This window comes from Drosophila gunungcola (genome assembly GCF_025200985.1).
Source record: "Drosophila gunungcola strain Sukarami chromosome 3L unlocalized genomic scaffold, Dgunungcola_SK_2 000002F, whole genome shotgun sequence".
NCBI classification, from domain to species: Eukaryota; Metazoa; Arthropoda; class Insecta; order Diptera; family Drosophilidae; genus Drosophila; species Drosophila gunungcola.
This window is the reverse complement of record NW_026453178.1, coordinates 7,996,808-8,013,430: the sequence shown is the minus strand read 5'-3', so window position 1 is coordinate 8,013,430 and position 16,623 is coordinate 7,996,808. Positions and strand designations below refer to the sequence as shown.

Genomic DNA, 16,623 nt, shown 5'->3' with positions numbered 1-16,623 from the left:
GTTATTTATTTTCTTTATTTAGAGTACTCATAAGTTACGATTATTATGCACCATTTATTGTAGTCAATTAAATAATTAATCATTATCATTATCCGTATTATTATCTATATTCTGTATGTGTCTGTGTTAGTTTTATATCGTTTATTCATGTACGAAAATGGTTTGATTTACCGTCCATTGCGTGCGTACATTACTAAGCTTAACGTTATGATGTTTTACAAAATAGGCATTAATTTTATGGGAAAAGGAACGTGACATAAGGGGGTGTATTTATTCATGGTAGAAAAGCGGACAGGATGGAGTTGACAGCTTATCAAAATTTGTGCTTTTTACACATTCAAATTAGCAAATTCAGTAATGAACCATTCGTGGATTTATAACTTGGGTTCTAATGATTATACAACGAGCCCCTATTAAAAAAATATGTGTGTAATAATATTTAAAGGATAGTGTTATGTGAGAGTGTAAATGTGTAAAAGCGGAGTGCACCGATTACTAATTGCAAAAAGTGCAAAGTTCCGTTCACGCCCACTTTTCAACATTCAAGATCGTATATAATTTCTGCGTATTGTTTTTCTTCTTTTTTTTTTTGGTAAGTTTTGTGTTTCGTTTTCGTTGCGAAAAGAACTGCTAAATCACTGTACAAAGGACGAGGCGTGTCTATGGACCACCGCCTACGGTCCGCAGAGAAACTTGCGCTTTTGGTCCTCCATGTAGTCCCGTGTGGACATCTGAATAGCCTGCTGCAGCATCTCGCTCTCGTTAACTCCTGGTGAAAGTTAATTTATATATTTATTTTGATTCACATAAGTTTAAGGATTAGAAGAGTTAAGAATGCAGCAATATTTTTAAAACATTTTAACAAAGACAATCATTTTTCAGATATATATTAATATTGCTTTAATTATTTGGAATTTAGAACTGTATACTTATGTTTTATAACTCATGTTGTTTTCAAAACACATCAGTAAGTAATGCTTTGCTAAAATATTCTACTCTAATCACAGTTCTTTTCAAAACTCACCCTCATTGGCGTAGGATGCCTCGAGCAACTCCTGGTAGAAGCTGGAGTAGCTCTCATCCCTGGGCGACTTGGTGTCTCCGCTCTTCTGTGGCGAGTGCGAGGACTGCTTCGAGGTGCACGGACGCTGCTCAGCCTCCGGCGTGTCAGCGCGAGCCACAGACGGCACAGAATCGCGCTTAGGACTCTTTCTCAGCGGAGCTTCCGAAACCTCAGCGCTGTAAGGATTGTAAGACCTCAGTTAGCTGCACAATGAGTCGTAAGCGAGCACCAACCTCTTGCCAGCAAGTGGCGCCTCGCGAGTCTCGTGGCGTCGCTTCTTCCTTAAAGCAGTGGGGCGGCGGTGTGACTTGGATCCCTTGCCGGAACGCTGGCCCGGAGAACCAGTGCTGGGCGATGAATTGCCACCGCAATGACCCACCGAGCTGGTGCTACTCATGTCTGTGGCATCGCTATCGTAGCCAGCCAGCTCGCTGACCTCCGGCGGCAGCTTGTGGCCAAACTGACTGAGTGTCTTCGGCGACAATGAAAACGCTGGGGCTGTGGCATCAGCACCACTGGCGCTGGTCAAGGTCACGGCCGGATTGCCGCCGCCGCTGCCGGTGGTGCTGCCGCCACACATGGAGTACTTTGAGGGCGAGGCATCCGAATCGGTAAGCGCCTCCGCCGAGGTAACCGTTGAGGAAGTGGCCGATCCTGCGGCCGTGTTACTGCTGCGAGAGCGTTGCATATTCTCGCGGCACCACTGCAGGTAGGACTCGCGGGCAATCTGCTCCTCGATGGCTTCGTTGGTGGCCTCCCAGTCTGTTGTCTTTAGCTTATCCTCGAACATGGTCTGCATTTTGGGAGGCTCAATAAAATAGTATTCAATACTATTTCATTACACTCACCTGTTCGATCTCCAACTGCTCGCTGAGACGCGCTGCCTCTTTGGTTTGGATCTCGGGCTTGTAACCAGCCAAGCCCAGGCCAACGCCAACCGTGGCGTTGTAGGGATCTAGGATAGCGTTGTAGTGTGAGCCGCGCTGATAGGATAAGCGCAGTGGGGGATAACCTGCCTGCGATTGTTCCGAATTGAATATATTGATAGGATCTAAACAGAAAGTAAATATATATTTAGGACTAGAAATGATCGAAATCATTTATTTTAAAGGAACAAAGGAAGCAAAAAAAAACTAAGTATATATAAAGAATAGGGCTATTTCGCCACTAACTTCGAAGAATTTGACAGAATTGACAGTAAAAAAACCTAACTAACAGCCCTTACTCTTAAATTTGGTCATATCCCATTTTATTACATTATTTAATAAAAAAAGTTTTAAGATTTTGCCAACTTACTGGACTGGTAGCAGTATACTTCGACGGTTCGGCTGTAGATCTCGGATATGGCCTGGATCTCGATGTGGTTGCCATGAGCATCACGAGCTCGTTTGCGCTGTATGTAGCTGTTGATGTCCTCGGTGACAAACTGACCGAAGTACTCGCGATTACCGTTCTGAAAAGGAAACCACTTTTGTAAGTTAAAGCTTAGAGGACCATGGTATTCTATATTTTACAATGTAATCCATCGTGTGTTGGCGAATGACGTCGTGCATCTCCTCGTCGCCGTAGATCTGCAGCGAAATAGATCGAAAGAGGCAGGCGCCGTCCTCCTCGACAGGCTTCAATTCGTAGCCGCGTTGTTCCATGCACTTGGCAAACTCCATGTCGCGTCGCTGCCACTCCTCCACAGGAATCAAACGCTCCTTGGGCTGCAGATGCTCATCGCCGCTGTTGTAGCCGGAAAAGGTCTCCTCCACTGTTTTCAGCAGATTGGCAGCTGCCGTGGCCGGCGACATCTGCACCTGGGCTTTGGGCACTGTGGCGCAGCCCAGCCCCAAATGTTCGGGTGAATTCCGGCCCACCGCCGATGGACTGCTGCCGGCCGATGTGGAGGCCAACGGCGGACTGTTGCACTTGCTGCCAGATACACCGGGTGCTCCGCTGCCCGCCACTGCCGCCGGATGGTTTAGTTTCTCACGCTCCAGCCGATCGCGTTTGTAGTGATGGGCATGTGTGTCGTGGTGGTCACGTCGCTTCGAACGGGTACTGCTTGAAAGGGGAAACCGTCAACATTAAATTCCAAATCAGTTGCTTATAAATTTAGGATTTTTACAAAGTGAATTCGGACTTTTGATTCGCTCGTTTATCAAGGAATAGTAGATGCTAAAAATATCAACATTAGGATGATGGTGGGCTTGGACAATTTAAGGTAAATCGATTTAGTTTTTTAAATTTAGTAGTTGATATTAAGAATAATCTTGCCATATGTGTTCATTGACCAATTAATTTGTCATACATTTCATAGCATTATAGCAAATTGTCTCAATGTCTTACTTCTTGCGGACTTACACAATGAGAGAACTTTATTTGTATTAAAAATAAAAGAAACTTGGTAAAAAACAATTGTTTAGAAGGATCTTGAATATTGAACAAAGTATGTAATACTTTTAACCCATTTAAAATAAAATAACTGGTCAGAAGGCGTGTTTTTTTTTAGCTCTTAAAAGAAATTAGAAGGAAATTGCACTTTTCAGAAACTAAGTAAAAATTTGCTTGGTCACGCTTTCTAAAATTTCTTCGAATTGGCGTCTTCTATAAGAAAGGGAATGTAATGCCCTGAGGCTAGTAACCCAATTAAATGCAGCTGCTATTATGGGGCGTAGAAATCCAGCCCGTCCATCCACTCACCTCTTGTGGGGGCTGCAGCGATGGGTTCGTGCCAGTTCGTCGTAGACCTCGCCACGCCTCTGGGGACTCTGAAAAGGCGGGCGGACAAGAGGAGCAAATTAATGGGTATAAATATTGGTGGCGATTGAGGACTACTGTGTCCCACTCACCTGGCCATGTCCATCGATGACTACGTTGCGATGGTTGTGGGTGTGGGTCTGGCTGACCACCGACTGCTCCACCACCACAACCTGAGCCTCCTTGTTGTCGGCATCCACATTGCCAGTCACGCGTTTCGCACTCGGTGGTGCACTCACTGGCTTAATTGTCATGGTGGTGCGCCGCTACACTTATGGACCGCACTGTCCCCGCTGCTCTGTTCTTAGTTATTGGTGGATTCAACACTTTCTTGTGGCGAAACAACGCCTTTTTGTTTTAATTTCCGTTCCACAGAACTCCAATGAACTATGTGTTCTTTGTCCGAGATGTCGTCGCAGAAAATGCGACCCAGTGGTTCCTTTCACCCACTGGAAAACTGGAGTTTCGCTTATCCCCGATAGAGAAAATGGTGCGGTGTAATCGATGCGTTTTCTGTGTGCTTTTTCTTTTCCAATCTGACAACAAATCACTAAAGTGCTGAGTTTCAGAAAAGAAAACAAAAAAAAATTACAATTTCCAGATTTTCATCTGTTTGTGCTTGTGTATGGGCAAGTGTGTGCCTGTGTGTGTTCGCAGTGCTTGCGATGTTTACCATATATTTACTCGATATCTGGCGTATCGATGTACTATCGTGGGGAACTATCACCACCAACGACTTGCTGAAGGGGCTTATCAGTTATTATTAACTATTTCGGGGGTTTTATATTGTTGATAATCCTGTAATTCGATTTTTTTATTTTGTGCACGGTGTGTAGTGTGACCGCGGCGTCTTGCCATTTAATTACTTCCCTCGGCCCATATGGTATTTTATTTTACAAAAATACCATTCAAACACCCTTAATGAAAAAATACTAATAGCGCGCGAGATTTAATATGAATTACGCAATGTCTGCACAATAATTAAATTATTTGATTATACAATTTTTTTTATTCATTTAAAATCTCTAATCCAGCTCAAAGAAGGAAGAATTAAAAAGAAAAAAAAAAGGTGAGTTAATTAAATAACAAAAATGTTGAACATAATTTATATTATGGACCCTAAATTAAATAGCAATGTTTATTTGCATTTATAAATATTAAGAAGAATTTTATAATTCTAAAATAATTTTGTATTATTTTATTAAGCACTCTTTATTTAGCATTTTAAATACCTAGCCTTTATATATTTAATATTTGTAAGGTGCAGATTGTTATGCAAATGAAAATACAAACAAATTATTAAAACAGTAAACAAGTCAAAATATCAATACCTCAGTGATAAATGCTAAGTAAATAAAGCTCGTATCACAAACATATGTATCACGCAGGCTACTACCTCTTTTCATTAGAGATTAAATTCTAAAACATATGTGCAAATATTTAGCGGAGTACAACAATAGATTTTTTTTAAAAACATATAAAACAGCAACCACGTAATTATAAGTTTAGTCTGCGTTCCAAGCAAAAATGAAGTCACTGGTTATATTTCTTGTTTTTTCGGTGGTACTGGTGGTATTATCATGTGCCAACGCCGAAAGTTACTCAGTTACTGAAGCCGCTTCGACCACGACAGAATCTCCATCAGTTACCCAATGGTCATGGACGGACTTCACAAAGTATTTAAACAGCAGCAGTACAGGAAACAAGTTCTACTTTTTCTTTTAGCGTTGTTTTTATCTAAAAAAAAAAAGTTTTCAATAAAAAAAATGACCGGGGATTTATCTACTTGTCATTCGCAAAATATGAATTATTTTATTTTGTAAAAGTATAAACTTACAATTTCTTCAAGGTTTGGCAAGATGTTTGGTACCAGCATTTTTAAATTAATAAAGAAAATTAAAGAAGCAGTATTCAACGAATCATTGGAAAAGGTTTTTTTAATTGAAACGAACAGGCAGTTGTTTTTGAAAGACTACATTTTTTCCTATCTGGTATTTAAAATTGTAGAATTAATTAATCTGAGCTTTCTATCACTTAATAAAATAATTATTAAAAAAGTATCTCAAAGGCCGGTATTTTGGACTAACTAACTACTTAGGTTAGGTAAAATTATGTTATCAGCAGCCCCTAATAAATGGGTACAGCATGATATTAGGGCACCCACGCAAAGAGTATAATTTTTCCACTAATGTTATTGCTGTCGACCCAAAAACGAAAAAACTATTTTATAATATTCAAATGCATATATTTTACAATCGTATTAATTAAAGTCCTAGCCATTTAACTCTGGCTTTATCCATAGAGGGAAAACTTTAATATTGATTGCTCCAACCGCCCCATCCACCTCCATATGGCCATCCATACCGCCAGCTCGGCCTGGCTCCAACGCCCATCCAACGTCCGTTGCCCCACCAATAGGGATACTGCCCGGTTGCGCCGACGGCACCCCCTTGAATCGTAGTTGCGTCACTGGAACTCTCCGACTGTTGCCCATCTACGGAATCCGCTTCATTATTCGAGCTTAAGTGGTCTTGTGTGGAGCTCCTGGTCCAGGAGTTAGACTTCTGGAACTGACCATCTCGAGCAGTCTGGCCTCGAGCTAAACGGAAACGAATGTCTGGAGATCCCTGGACACCAGAACTGTCACTTGAGAATCCTGAGCGCTGGGACCAGGACTGTCCGCCTCGAGATCCGATTCCACCAACAATGGAACCAGAAACAGATGAGCCATCACTGTCGTTGGTCTCACCATCTGTGGTGCTTCTTTTAATCAGCTTTGACCAGGAACTCGATGAATCTCCTCCAACTCCTCCACCAACAGAGATACCGGCATCAAGGGTTGGCAGGGTTAATCGGTTAGGATTAGATGTTTTCTGCGACGAGCTAGACCAAGTGTACTTAGTCTGAGTTTTTGGAACCGATGACGTTATGGTTGTAGTTGTAGATTTGCTTGAAGTAGAACTAGACTTTCCATTTGTCTCAGGAACTTTGGAGTTGTTTGAGGTAGAAGTTTTTGTCGTTTTAGTCGATGTTGAGCTGTACTTTCCGCCATTATGCGATATGCTGGCGTCAACAGCAGGTAAAGTTAAGCTATCTGACATTTTATTTCCTGTGGTAGATGTTGTTGTAGTCGTTGTTGACGATGTTGAGCTTGACTTTCCGCCATTAAGTGAAAAGCTGGCGTCAACTACCGGAAGAGACAAGCTATCTGACAATTTACTTCCTGTGGTAGATGTTGTTGTAGTCGTTGTTGACGATGTTGAGCTTGACTTTCCGCCATTAAGTGAAAAGCTGGCGTCAACTACCGGAAGAGACAAGCTATCTGACAATTTACTTCCTGTGGTAGATGTTGTTGTAGTCGTTGTTGACGATGTTGAGCTTGACTTTCCGCCATTAAGTGAAGTGCTGGCATCCACGGGAGGTAACGAGGAGGTGCCTGATGAATTGCTTCCCTTGGTGGTGGTTGTTGTAGTCGTTGTTGAAGATTTTGAGCCTGACATGCCGCCATTCAGCGAAAAGCTGGAGTCAATTACCGGAAGAGACAAGCTATCTGACAATTTATTTCCTGTGGTAGATGTTGTTGTAGTCGTTGTTGACGATGTTGAGCTTGACTTTCCGCCATTAAGTGAAGTGTTGGCATCCACGGGAGGTAACGAGGAGTTACCTGATGAATTGCTTCCCTTGGTGGTGGTTGTTGTAGTCGTTGTTGAAGATTTTGAGCCTGACATGCCGCCATTCAGCGAAAAGCTGGAGTCAAGTACCGGAAGAGACAAGCTATCTGACAATTTATTTCCTGTGGTAGATGTTGTTGTAGTCGTTGTGGACGAAGTTGTGCCAGACTTTCCACCATTAAGCGAAACGGTGGCATCAACTAGAGGTCCCGATGAGGTACCTGATGAATTGCTTCCTTTGGTGGTGGTTGTTGTAGTCGTTGTTGAAGATTTTGAGCCCGACTTGCCGCCATTCAGCGAAAAGCTGGCGTCAACTACCGGAAGAGACAAGCTATCTGAAAATTTACTTCCAGTGGACGATGTTGTTGTAGTCGTTGTTGACGAAGTTGTGCTAGTTTTTCCACCATTAAGCGAAATGGTGGCATCAACTTGAGGTCCCGATGAGGTACCTGATGAATTGCTTCCATTGGTGGTGGTTGATGTAGTCGTTGTTGAAGATTTTGAGCCTGACTTGCCGCTATTCAGCGAAAAGCTGGCGTCAACTACCGGAAGAGACAAGCTATCTGGCAATTTATTTTCTGTGGATGATGTTGTTGTAGTCGTTGTTGACAAGGTTGTGCTAGTCTTTCCACCATAAAGCGAAACGGTGGCATCAACTTGAGGTCCCGATGAGGTATTTGACGATTTGCTTCCTTTGGTGGTGGTTGTGGTAGTCGTTGTTGAAGATTTTGAACCTGACTTTTCGCCATTAAAAGATGTGCTGGCATCAACTACCGGGAGAGACATGTTATCCGACAACTTATTTCCTGTGGTGGATGTTGTTGTAGTCGTTGTTGACGAAGTTGTGCTTGACTTTCCGCCATTTGCTGATATGCTCGCATCAACTAAAGGTAGCGATGAGGTACTTGAAGATTTGGATCCTTTGGTTGTGGTTGTTGAGTTTGACTTTCCGCCATTAACAACTATGCTGGCGTTAACATCTGGTAAAGATGACGTACTTAACTGTTCACTACCGTTGGTGGTGGTTGTTGTTGTTGTGGTTGAAGAGCGGCTAGATTTTCCACCCTTTGTAAGTGAACTTCCTTTAGTTATTTTGATAAGAGGAGATGGTTCAGCAAATTGACTTTCAGAGGTAGTTGTAGTTGTGGTGGCCTGGTTTGAGCTTCCATTATCGTTCAAAGAGCTACCCTGACTGATTTCGACCAGAGGGTCGCTAGATGTGCTAGATTGACTCATGTCTGAAGAAGTCGTGGTTGTCGTGCTCGACGAAGTCTTCCTTGATTTCCTACCATTCGAATTTTTTTTCGATGAACGAGACCAGGAGTGCTTGCTCTTAGGTGATGAAGAGGAATTTGAAGTTGTTGTTGTTGTAGTTTCGGTAGAGGAGGTGCTTGATTTTCCATAAGACTTGGGAACCTTGGAGGTTTTTGACGAATATGTTTTTGTAGTTTTAGTCGTGGATGAGCTTGATTTGCCACCATTATCTACTTTAGGCAGAGATGAAGAGCTGGACTGATCGCTTTCGCCAGTTGAGGTTACTGTAGTAGTTGTGGATGACTGGTTCGATTGTCCATCATCGTTCGAAACACCAAAAGCAGCATCGGCTATTGAGTCAATAGACGAACTCTCATTTTTATTTTTGCGGTTTGCCCACCGCTTGGTCCAATATTTCCCAGACTTGCCACCATTGTATATTTTCCTTGATGAACTCGACCAGGAGTGTTTGATCTTAGGTGTTGCAGAGGAGCTTGACGATACAGTTGTTGTAGTTTCGCTAGAGCTCGAGTTCGTTTTTCCATTTGACTTTGGAACCTTTGAGGTCTTTGAAGAATAAGTCTTTGTGGTTTTTGTCCATTTTGAGCCTGATTTTCTGCCCTTACCTACAATAATGGAATCTACCGGAAGGGATGGGTCATTACTGCTGGTGGATGTGGTTGTCGTGGTAGTCGAAGAAGATTGGGTTGAAACTCCATCAGCGGAAGAAGACTGAGTGGAACTTCCATCAGCATTCGAGGAGCTTCCTTGAGTGACTTCTACAACAGGAGCAGACGAGTCTGTGGACTGACCTTCATTCGAGGTTGTTGTCGTTGTGGTTGTGGTCGTAGATTGGCTAGAGTTTCCATCTCCATTCGAGGAACTTCCCTGAGTGACTTCCACAATAGGGTCAGACGAAGTGCTGGACTGGCTTTCACCCGAAGAAGACGTCATGGTTGTTGTAGACGAAGACTGAGTGGAACTTCCATCAGTATTCGAGGAGCTTCCTTGAGTGACTTCTACAACAGGAGCAGACGAGTCTGTGGACTGACCTTCATTCGAGGTTGTTGTCGTTGTGGTCGTAGATTGGCTAAAGTTTCCATCTCCATTCGAGGAACTTCCCTGAGTGACTTCCACAATAGGGTCAGACGAAGTGCTGGACTGGCTTTCATCCGTAGACGTTGTCGTGGTTGTTGTAGACGAAGACTGAGTGGAGCTTCCATCATCATTCAAGGAGCTTCCTTGAGTGACTTCTACAACAGGAGCAGACGAATCGGTGGATTGACCTTCATTCGTGGTCGTTGTCGTTGTGGTTGTGGTCGTAGATTGGCTAGAGTTTCCATCTCCATTCGAGGAACTTCCCTGAGTGACTTCCACAATAGGGTCAGAAGAAGTGCTGGACTGGCTTTCACCCGAAGAAGTCGTCGTGGTTGTTGTAGACGAAGACTGAGTGGAACTTCCATCAGCATTCGAGGAGCTTCCTTGAGTGACTTCCACAACAGGAGCAGACGAGTCTGTGGACTGACCTTCATTCGAGGTTGTTGTCGTTGTGGTTGTGGTCGTAGATTGGCTAGAGTTTCCATCTCCATACGAGGAACTTCCCTGAGTGACTTCCACAATAGGGTCAGAAGAAGTGCTGGACTGGCTTTCATCCGTAGACGTTGTCGTGGTTGCTGTAGACGAAGACTGAGTGGAGCTTCCATCATCATTCAAGGAGCTTCCTTGAGTGACTTCTACAACAGGAGCAGACGAATCGGTGGATTGACCTTCATTCGTGGTCGTTGTCGTTGTGGTTGTGGTCGTAGATTGGCTAAAGTTTCCATCTCCATTCGAGGAACTTCCCTGAGTGACTTCCACAATAGGGTCAGAAGAAGTGCTGGGCTGGCTTCCACCCGAAGAAGCCGTCGTGGTTGTTGTAGACGAAGACTGAGTGGAACTTCCATCAGCATTCGAGGAGCTTCCTTGAGTGACTTCTACAACAGGAGCAGACGATTCTGTGGACTGACCATCATTCGAGGTTGTTGTCGTTGTGGTTGTGGTCGTAGATTGGCTAGAGTTTCCATTTCCATTCGAGGAACTTCCCTGAGTGACTTCCACAATGGGGTCAGACGAAGTGCTGGACTGGCTTTCATCCGTAGACGTTGTCGTTGTTGTTGTGGACGAAGACTGAGTGGAACTTTCATCAGTATTCGAGGAGCTTCCTTGAGTGACTTCTACAACAGGAGCAGACGAGTCTGTGGACTGACCTTCATTCGAGGTTGTTGTCGTTGTGGTTGTGGTCGTAGATTGGCTAGAGTTTCCATTTCCATTCGAGGAACTTCCCTGAGTGACTTCCACAATAGGGTCAGACGAATTGCTGGACTGGCTTTCACCCGAAGAAGTCGTCGTGGTTGTTGTAGACGAAGACTGAGTGGAACTTCCATCAGTATTCGAGGAGCTTCCTTGAATGACTTCTACAACAGGAGCAGACGAGTCTGTGGACTGACCTTCATTCGAGGTTGTTGTCGTTGTGGTCGTAGATTGGCTAGAGTTTCCATCTCCATTCGAGGAACTTCCCTGAGTGACTTCCACAATAGGGTCAGACGGAGTGCTGGACTGGCTTTCATCCGTAGACGTTGTCGTGGTTGTTGTAGACGAAGACAGAGTGGAGCTTCCAACATCATTCAAGGAGCTTCCTTGAGTGACTTCTACAACAGGAGCAGACGAGTCTGTGGACTGACCTTCATTCGAGGTTGTTGTCGTTGTGGTTGTGGTCGTAGATTGGCTCGAGTTTCCGTCTCCATTCGAGGAACTTCCCTGAGTGACTTCCACAATTGGGTCAGAAGATGTGCTGGACTGGCTCTCATCCGAAGATGTTGTCGTTGTTGTTGTGGACGAAGACTGATTGGAACTTCCATCAGCATTCGAGGAGCTTCCTTGAGTGACTTCTACAACAGGAGCAGACGAGTCTGTGGACTGACCATCATTCGAGGTTGTTGTCGTTGTGGTTGTGGTCGTAGATTGGCTAGAGTTTCCATTTCCGTTCGAGGAACTTCCCTGAGTGACTTCCACAATAGGGTCAGAAGAAGTGCTGGGCTGGCTTTCACCCGAAGAAGTCGTCGTGGTTGTTGTAGACGAAGACTGAGTGGAACTTCCATCAGTATTCGAGGAGCTTCCTTGAGTGACTTCTACAACAGGAGCAGACGAGTCTGTGGACTGACCTTCATTCGAGGTTGTTGTCGTTGTGGTTGTGGTCGTAGATTGGCTAGAGTTTCCATTTCCGTTCGAGGAACTTCCCTGAGTGACTTCCACAATAGGGTCAGAAGAAGTGCTGGGCTGGCTTTCACCCGAGGAAGTCGTCGTGGTTGTTGTAGACGAAGACTGAGTGGAACTTCCATCAGTATTCGAGGAGCTTCCTTGAGTGACTTCTACAACAGGAGCAGACGAGTCTGTGGACTGACCTTCATTCGAGGTTGTTGTCGTTGTGGTTGTGGTCGTAGATTGGCTCGAGTTTCCGTCTCCATTCGAGGAACTTCCCTGAGTGACTTCCACAATAGGGTCAGAAGATGTGCTGGACTGGCTCTCATCCGAAGATGTTGTCGTTGTTGTTGTGGACGAAGACTGAGTGGAACTTCCATCAGTATTCGAGGAGCTTCCTTGAGTGACTCCTACAACAGTAGCAGACGAATCGGTGGATTGACCTTCATTCGTGGTCGTTGTCGTTGTGGTCGTAGATTGGCTAGAGTTTCCATCTCCATTCGAGGAACTTCCCTGAGTTACTTCCACAATAGGGTCAGAAGAAGTGCTGGTCTGGCTTTCACCCGAAGAAATCGTCGTGGTTGTTGTAGACGAAGACTGAGTGGAACTTCCATCAGCATTCGAGGAGCTTCCTTGAGTGATTTCTACAACAGGAGCAGACGAGTCTGTGGACTGACCTTCATTCGAGGTTGTTGTCGTTGTGGTTGTGGTCGTAGATTGGCTAGAGTTTCCATCTCCATTCGAGGAACTTCCCTGAGTGACTTCCACAATAGGGTCAGAAGAAGTGCTGGACTGGCTTTCACCCGAAGAAGTCGTCGTGGTTGTTGTAGACGAAGACTGAGTGGAACTTCCATCAGCATTCGAGGAGCTTCCTTGAGTGATTTCTACAACAGGAGCAGACGAGTCTGTGGACTGACCATCATTCGAAGTTGTTGTCGTTGTGGTTGTGGTCGTAGATTGGCTAGAGTTTCCATTTCCATTCGAGGAACTTCCCTGAGTGACTTCCACAATAGGGTCAGACGAAGTGCTGGACTGGCTTTCATCCGTAGACGTTGCCGTTGTTGTTGTGGACGAAGACTGAGTGGAACTTTCATCAGTATTCGAGGAGCTTCCTTGAGTGACTTCTACAACAGGAGCAGACGAGTCTGTGGACTGACCTTCATTCGAGGTTGTTGTCGTTGTGGTTGTGGTCGTAGATTGGCTAGAGTTTCCATCTCCATTCGAGGAACTTCCCTGAGTGACTTCCACAATAGGGTCAGAAGAAGTGCTGGACTGGCTTTCACCCGAAGAAGTCGTCGTGGTTGTTGTAGACGAAGACTGAGTGGAGCTTCCATCAGCATTCGAGGAGCTTCCTTGAGTGACTTCTACAACAGAAGCAGACGAGTCTGTGGACTGCCCTTCATTCGAGTTTCCATCTCCATTCGAGGAACTTCCCTGAGTGACTTCCACAATAGGGTCAGACGAAGTGCTGGACTGGCTTTCATTTGTAGACGTTGTCGTTGTTGTTGTAGACGAAGACTGAGTGGAACTTCCATCAGTATTCGAGGAGCTTCCTTGAGTGACTTCGACAACAGGAGCAGACGAGTCTGTGGACTGACCTTCATTCGAGGTTGTTGTCGTTGTGGTTGTGGTCGTAGATTGGCTAGAGTTTCCATTTCCGTTCGAGGAACTTCCCTGAGTGACTTCCACAATAGGGTCAGACGAAGTGCTGGTCTGGCTTTCACCCGAAGAAGTCGTCGTGGTTGTTGTAGACGAAGACTGAGTGGAACTTCCATCAGTATTCGAGGAGCTTCCTTGAGTGACTTCTACAACAGGAGCAGACGAGTCTGTGGACTGACCTTCATTCGAGGTTGTTGTCGTTGTGGTTGTGGTCGTAGATTGGCTAGAGTTTCCATCTCCATTCGAGGAACTTCCCTGAGTGACTTCCACAATGGGGTCAGAAGAAGTGCTGGACTGGCTTTCACCCGAAGAAGTCGTCGTGGTTGTTGTAGACGAAGACTGAGTGGAACTTCCATCAGCATTCAAGGAGCTTCCTTGAGTGACTTCTACAACAGGAGCAGACGAGTCTGTGGACTGACCTTCATTCGAGGTTGTTGTCGTTGTGGTTGTGGTCGTAGATTGGCTAGAGTTTCCATTTCCATTCGAGGAACTTCCCTGAGTGACTTCCACAATAGGTTCAGACGAAGTGCTGGACTGGCTTTCATCCGTAGACGTTGTCGTTGTTGTGGTGGACGAAGTCTGAGTGGAACTTCCATCAGTATTCGAGGAGCTTCCTTGAGTGACTTCTACAACAGGAGCAGACGAGTCTGTGGACTGACCTTCATTCGAGGTTGTTGTCGTTGTGGTCGTAGATTGGCTAGAGTTTCCATCTCCATTCGAGGAACTTCCCTGAGTGACTTCCACAATAGGGTCAGACGAAGTGCTGGACTGGCTTTCATCCGTAGACGTTGTCGTGGTTGTTGTAGACGAAGACTGATTGGAGCTTCCATCATCATTCAAGGAGCTTCCTTGAGTGACTTCTACAACAGGAGCAGACGAGTCTGTGGACTGACCTTCATTCGAGGTTGTTGTCGTTGTGGTTGTGGTCGTAGATTGGCTCGAGTTTCCATCTCCATTCGAGGAACTTTCCTGAGTGACTTCCACAATAGGGTCAGACGATGTGCTGGACTGGCTTTCATCCGAAGACGTTGTCGTTGTTGTTGTGGACGAAGACTGAGTGGAGCTTTCATCAGCATTTGATGAGCTTCCTTTAGTTACTTCTACAACAGGAGCAGACGAGTCGGTGGACTGACCTTCATTCGTGGTCGTTGTCGTTGTGGTCGTGGATTGGCTAGAGTTTCCATCCCCATTCGAGGAACTTCCCTGAGAGACTTCCACAATAGGGTCAGAAGGTGTGGTGGACTGGCTCTCATCCGAAGACGTTGTCGTTGTTGTTGTGGACGAAGACTGAGTGGAACTTCCATCAGTATTCGAGGAGCTTCCTTGAGTGACTTCTACAACAGGAGCAGACGAGTCTGTGGACTGACCTTCATTCGAGGTTGTTGTCGTTGTGGTTGTGGTCGTAGATTGGCTAGAGTTTCCATCTCCATTCGAGGAACTTCCCTGAGTGACTTCCACAATAGGGTCAGACGAAGTGCTGGACTGGCTTTCATCCGAAGACGTTGTCGTTGTTGTTGTAGACGACGACTGAGTGGAGCTTCCATCAGCATTCGAGTAGCTTCCCTGATTGACTTCTACAACAGGAGCAGACGAGTCGGTGGATTGACCTTCATTCGTGGTCGTAGTCGTTGTGGTTGTTGTCGTGGATTGGCTAGAGTTTCCATCCCCATTCGAGTAACTTCCCTGAGTGACTTCCACAATAGGGTCAGACGAAGTGCTGGACTGGCTTTCATCCAAAGACGTTGTCGTTGTTGTTGTAGACGAAGACTGAGTGGAGCTTCCATCAGCATTCGATGAGCTTCCCTGAGTGACTTCTACAACAGGAGCAGCCGAGTCGGTGGACTGACCTTCATTCGAGGTTGTTGTCGTTGTGGTTGTGGTCGTAGATTGGCTAGAGTTTCCATCTCCATTCGAGGAACTTCCCTGAGTGACTTCCACAATAGGGTCAGACGAAGTGCTGGACTGGCTTTCATCCGAAGAAGTCGTCGTGGTTGTTGTAGACGAAGACTGAGTGGAACTTCCATCAGCAATCGAGGAATTTCCTTGAGTGACTTCTACAACAGGAGCAGACGAGTCGGTGGATTGACCTTCATTTGAGGTTGTTGTCGTTGTGGCCGTGGATTGGCTAGAGTTTCCATCTCCATTTGAGGTACTTCCCTGAGTGACTTCCACAATTGGGTCAGAAGATGTGCTGGACTGGCTCTCATTCGAAGATGTTGTCGTTGTCGTTGAGGACGAAGACTGTGTGGAGCTTCCATCAGCATTCGAGGAGCTTCCCTGAGTGCCAGAAGCAGAGTCCGTAGATTGACTACCCTCCGAGGACGTTGTGGTTGTGGTTGTTGTTGAGGATTGGCTCGTCAAGCCATCATCAAATATGGTGTCGGAGGAGCTTGAGGGATCGGCTTCATCGTTTGAAGTTGTGGTAGATGCTGATTGATTCGTGGAAATTGAGTCACTACTTTCACTTGGGTCTGCAGTCTTTAAACTCTCATCGGAGAGTTCAAGTAGCTTTTTCCCGTTGGCACAATTTACATAATTCGAGTTTCCAAGCAATTCTCCGTCGTGCAAAAGAATTAACTTTCCGAAAAGCCTGTCCAGCAGCCACAGGCGTATATCCTTTCGTATTTCAATTAGAGTTTGTCTAACACTTTCACAACATGGCTGTTGTTTTATATCCGGGGTGGCCACCGCCGTTACCGTTTGAGATTGGGACTGAGCCGCTGTGAGGGCCAAAAAAGCAGCCAAAACCGCGACGAAAAACAAACGCATGATCCGCAAAGAAACCGGGCGTCTGATCAATTAGATCTGTTGGCCAAATTTTAATTTTCAAACCTTTTATACCCTTGCTCGGTTGTATCGATATTTTTTTTGGCTATTTGCGTAGATGCTTGTCTAACTTGCAAATTTTATTTACTAAAGAACATTTGGTTCTTCAATTGTCTAAGAAAAACAAAATAACTGAACAAATTAACAAAACTCAAGATAAATATCTCT

The 16,623-nt window shown here is 45.1% G+C and overlaps 3 protein-coding genes across 5 annotated transcripts; 1 reads left to right on the top strand and 2 right to left on the bottom strand.

Annotated features, from left to right (window-relative positions):
* Window positions 1-568: 568 nt before the first annotated feature.
* Window positions 569-4,650, bottom strand: LOC128257086 (OTU domain-containing protein 5-B). 3 transcript variants are annotated; one of them, XM_052987904.1, is made up of 9 exons: window positions 4,482-4,650; window positions 3,901-4,366; window positions 3,752-3,819; window positions 2,578-3,112; window positions 2,360-2,516; window positions 1,912-2,114; window positions 1,297-1,856; window positions 1,025-1,239; window positions 569-769 (listed from the first exon to the last, which is right to left on the bottom strand). In XM_052987904.1, the coding sequence occupies exons 2-9, from the start codon at window positions 4,060-4,062 to the stop codon at window positions 675-677; spliced, it is 1,995 nt and encodes a 664-aa protein (XP_052843864.1). In that variant the 5' UTR covers window positions 4,063-4,366; window positions 4,482-4,650; the 3' UTR covers window positions 569-674. The 3 variants fall into 3 exon arrangements, with proteins under 3 accessions (XP_052843864.1, XP_052843865.1, XP_052843866.1); XM_052987905.1 differs by having other exon boundaries at window positions 4,493-4,650; XM_052987906.1 differs by lacking the exon at window positions 4,482-4,650 and having other exon boundaries at window positions 2,578-3,109; window positions 3,901-4,469.
* A 678-nt stretch (window positions 4,651-5,328) lies between these two features.
* Window positions 5,329-5,826, top strand: LOC128257113 (uncharacterized). Its single transcript, XM_052987946.1, has one exon. It carries the CDS (start codon window positions 5,336-5,338, stop codon window positions 5,531-5,533), a length of 198 nt encoding a protein of 65 aa, XP_052843906.1. The 5' UTR covers window positions 5,329-5,335; the 3' UTR covers window positions 5,534-5,826.
* Window positions 5,827-6,054: 228 nt separating this feature from the next.
* LOC128257082 (serine-rich adhesin for platelets) lies at window positions 6,055-16,458 on the bottom strand. The gene has a single exon (XM_052987896.1). The coding sequence runs from the start codon at window positions 16,396-16,398 to the stop codon at window positions 6,121-6,123; it is 10,278 nt and encodes a 3,425-aa protein (XP_052843856.1). The 5' UTR covers window positions 16,399-16,458; the 3' UTR covers window positions 6,055-6,120.
* Between the last annotated feature and the right edge of the window lie 165 nt (window positions 16,459-16,623).

Bases quoted from the DNA above. Each gene is read 5' to 3' on its own strand.
- LOC128257086 (XM_052987904.1), bottom strand. From the start codon at position 4,062: ATGACAATTAAGCCAGTGAGTGCACCACCGAGTGCGAAACGCGTGACT. The intron at 3,820-3,900 runs GTGAGTGGGACA...CCGCCTTTTCAG, and splicing joins TCATCGATGGACATGGCCAG to AGTCCCCAGAGGCGTGGCGA. The intron at 2,517-2,577 runs GTAAAATATAGA...TTTCCTTTTCAG, and splicing joins AACACACGATGGATTACATT to AACGGTAATCGCGAGTACTT.
- LOC128257113 (XM_052987946.1), top strand. From the start codon at position 5,336: ATGAAGTCACTGGTTATATTTCTTGTTTTTTCGGTGGTACTGGTGGTA.
- LOC128257082 (XM_052987896.1), bottom strand. From the start codon at position 16,398: ATGCGTTTGTTTTTCGTCGCGGTTTTGGCTGCTTTTTTGGCCCTCACA.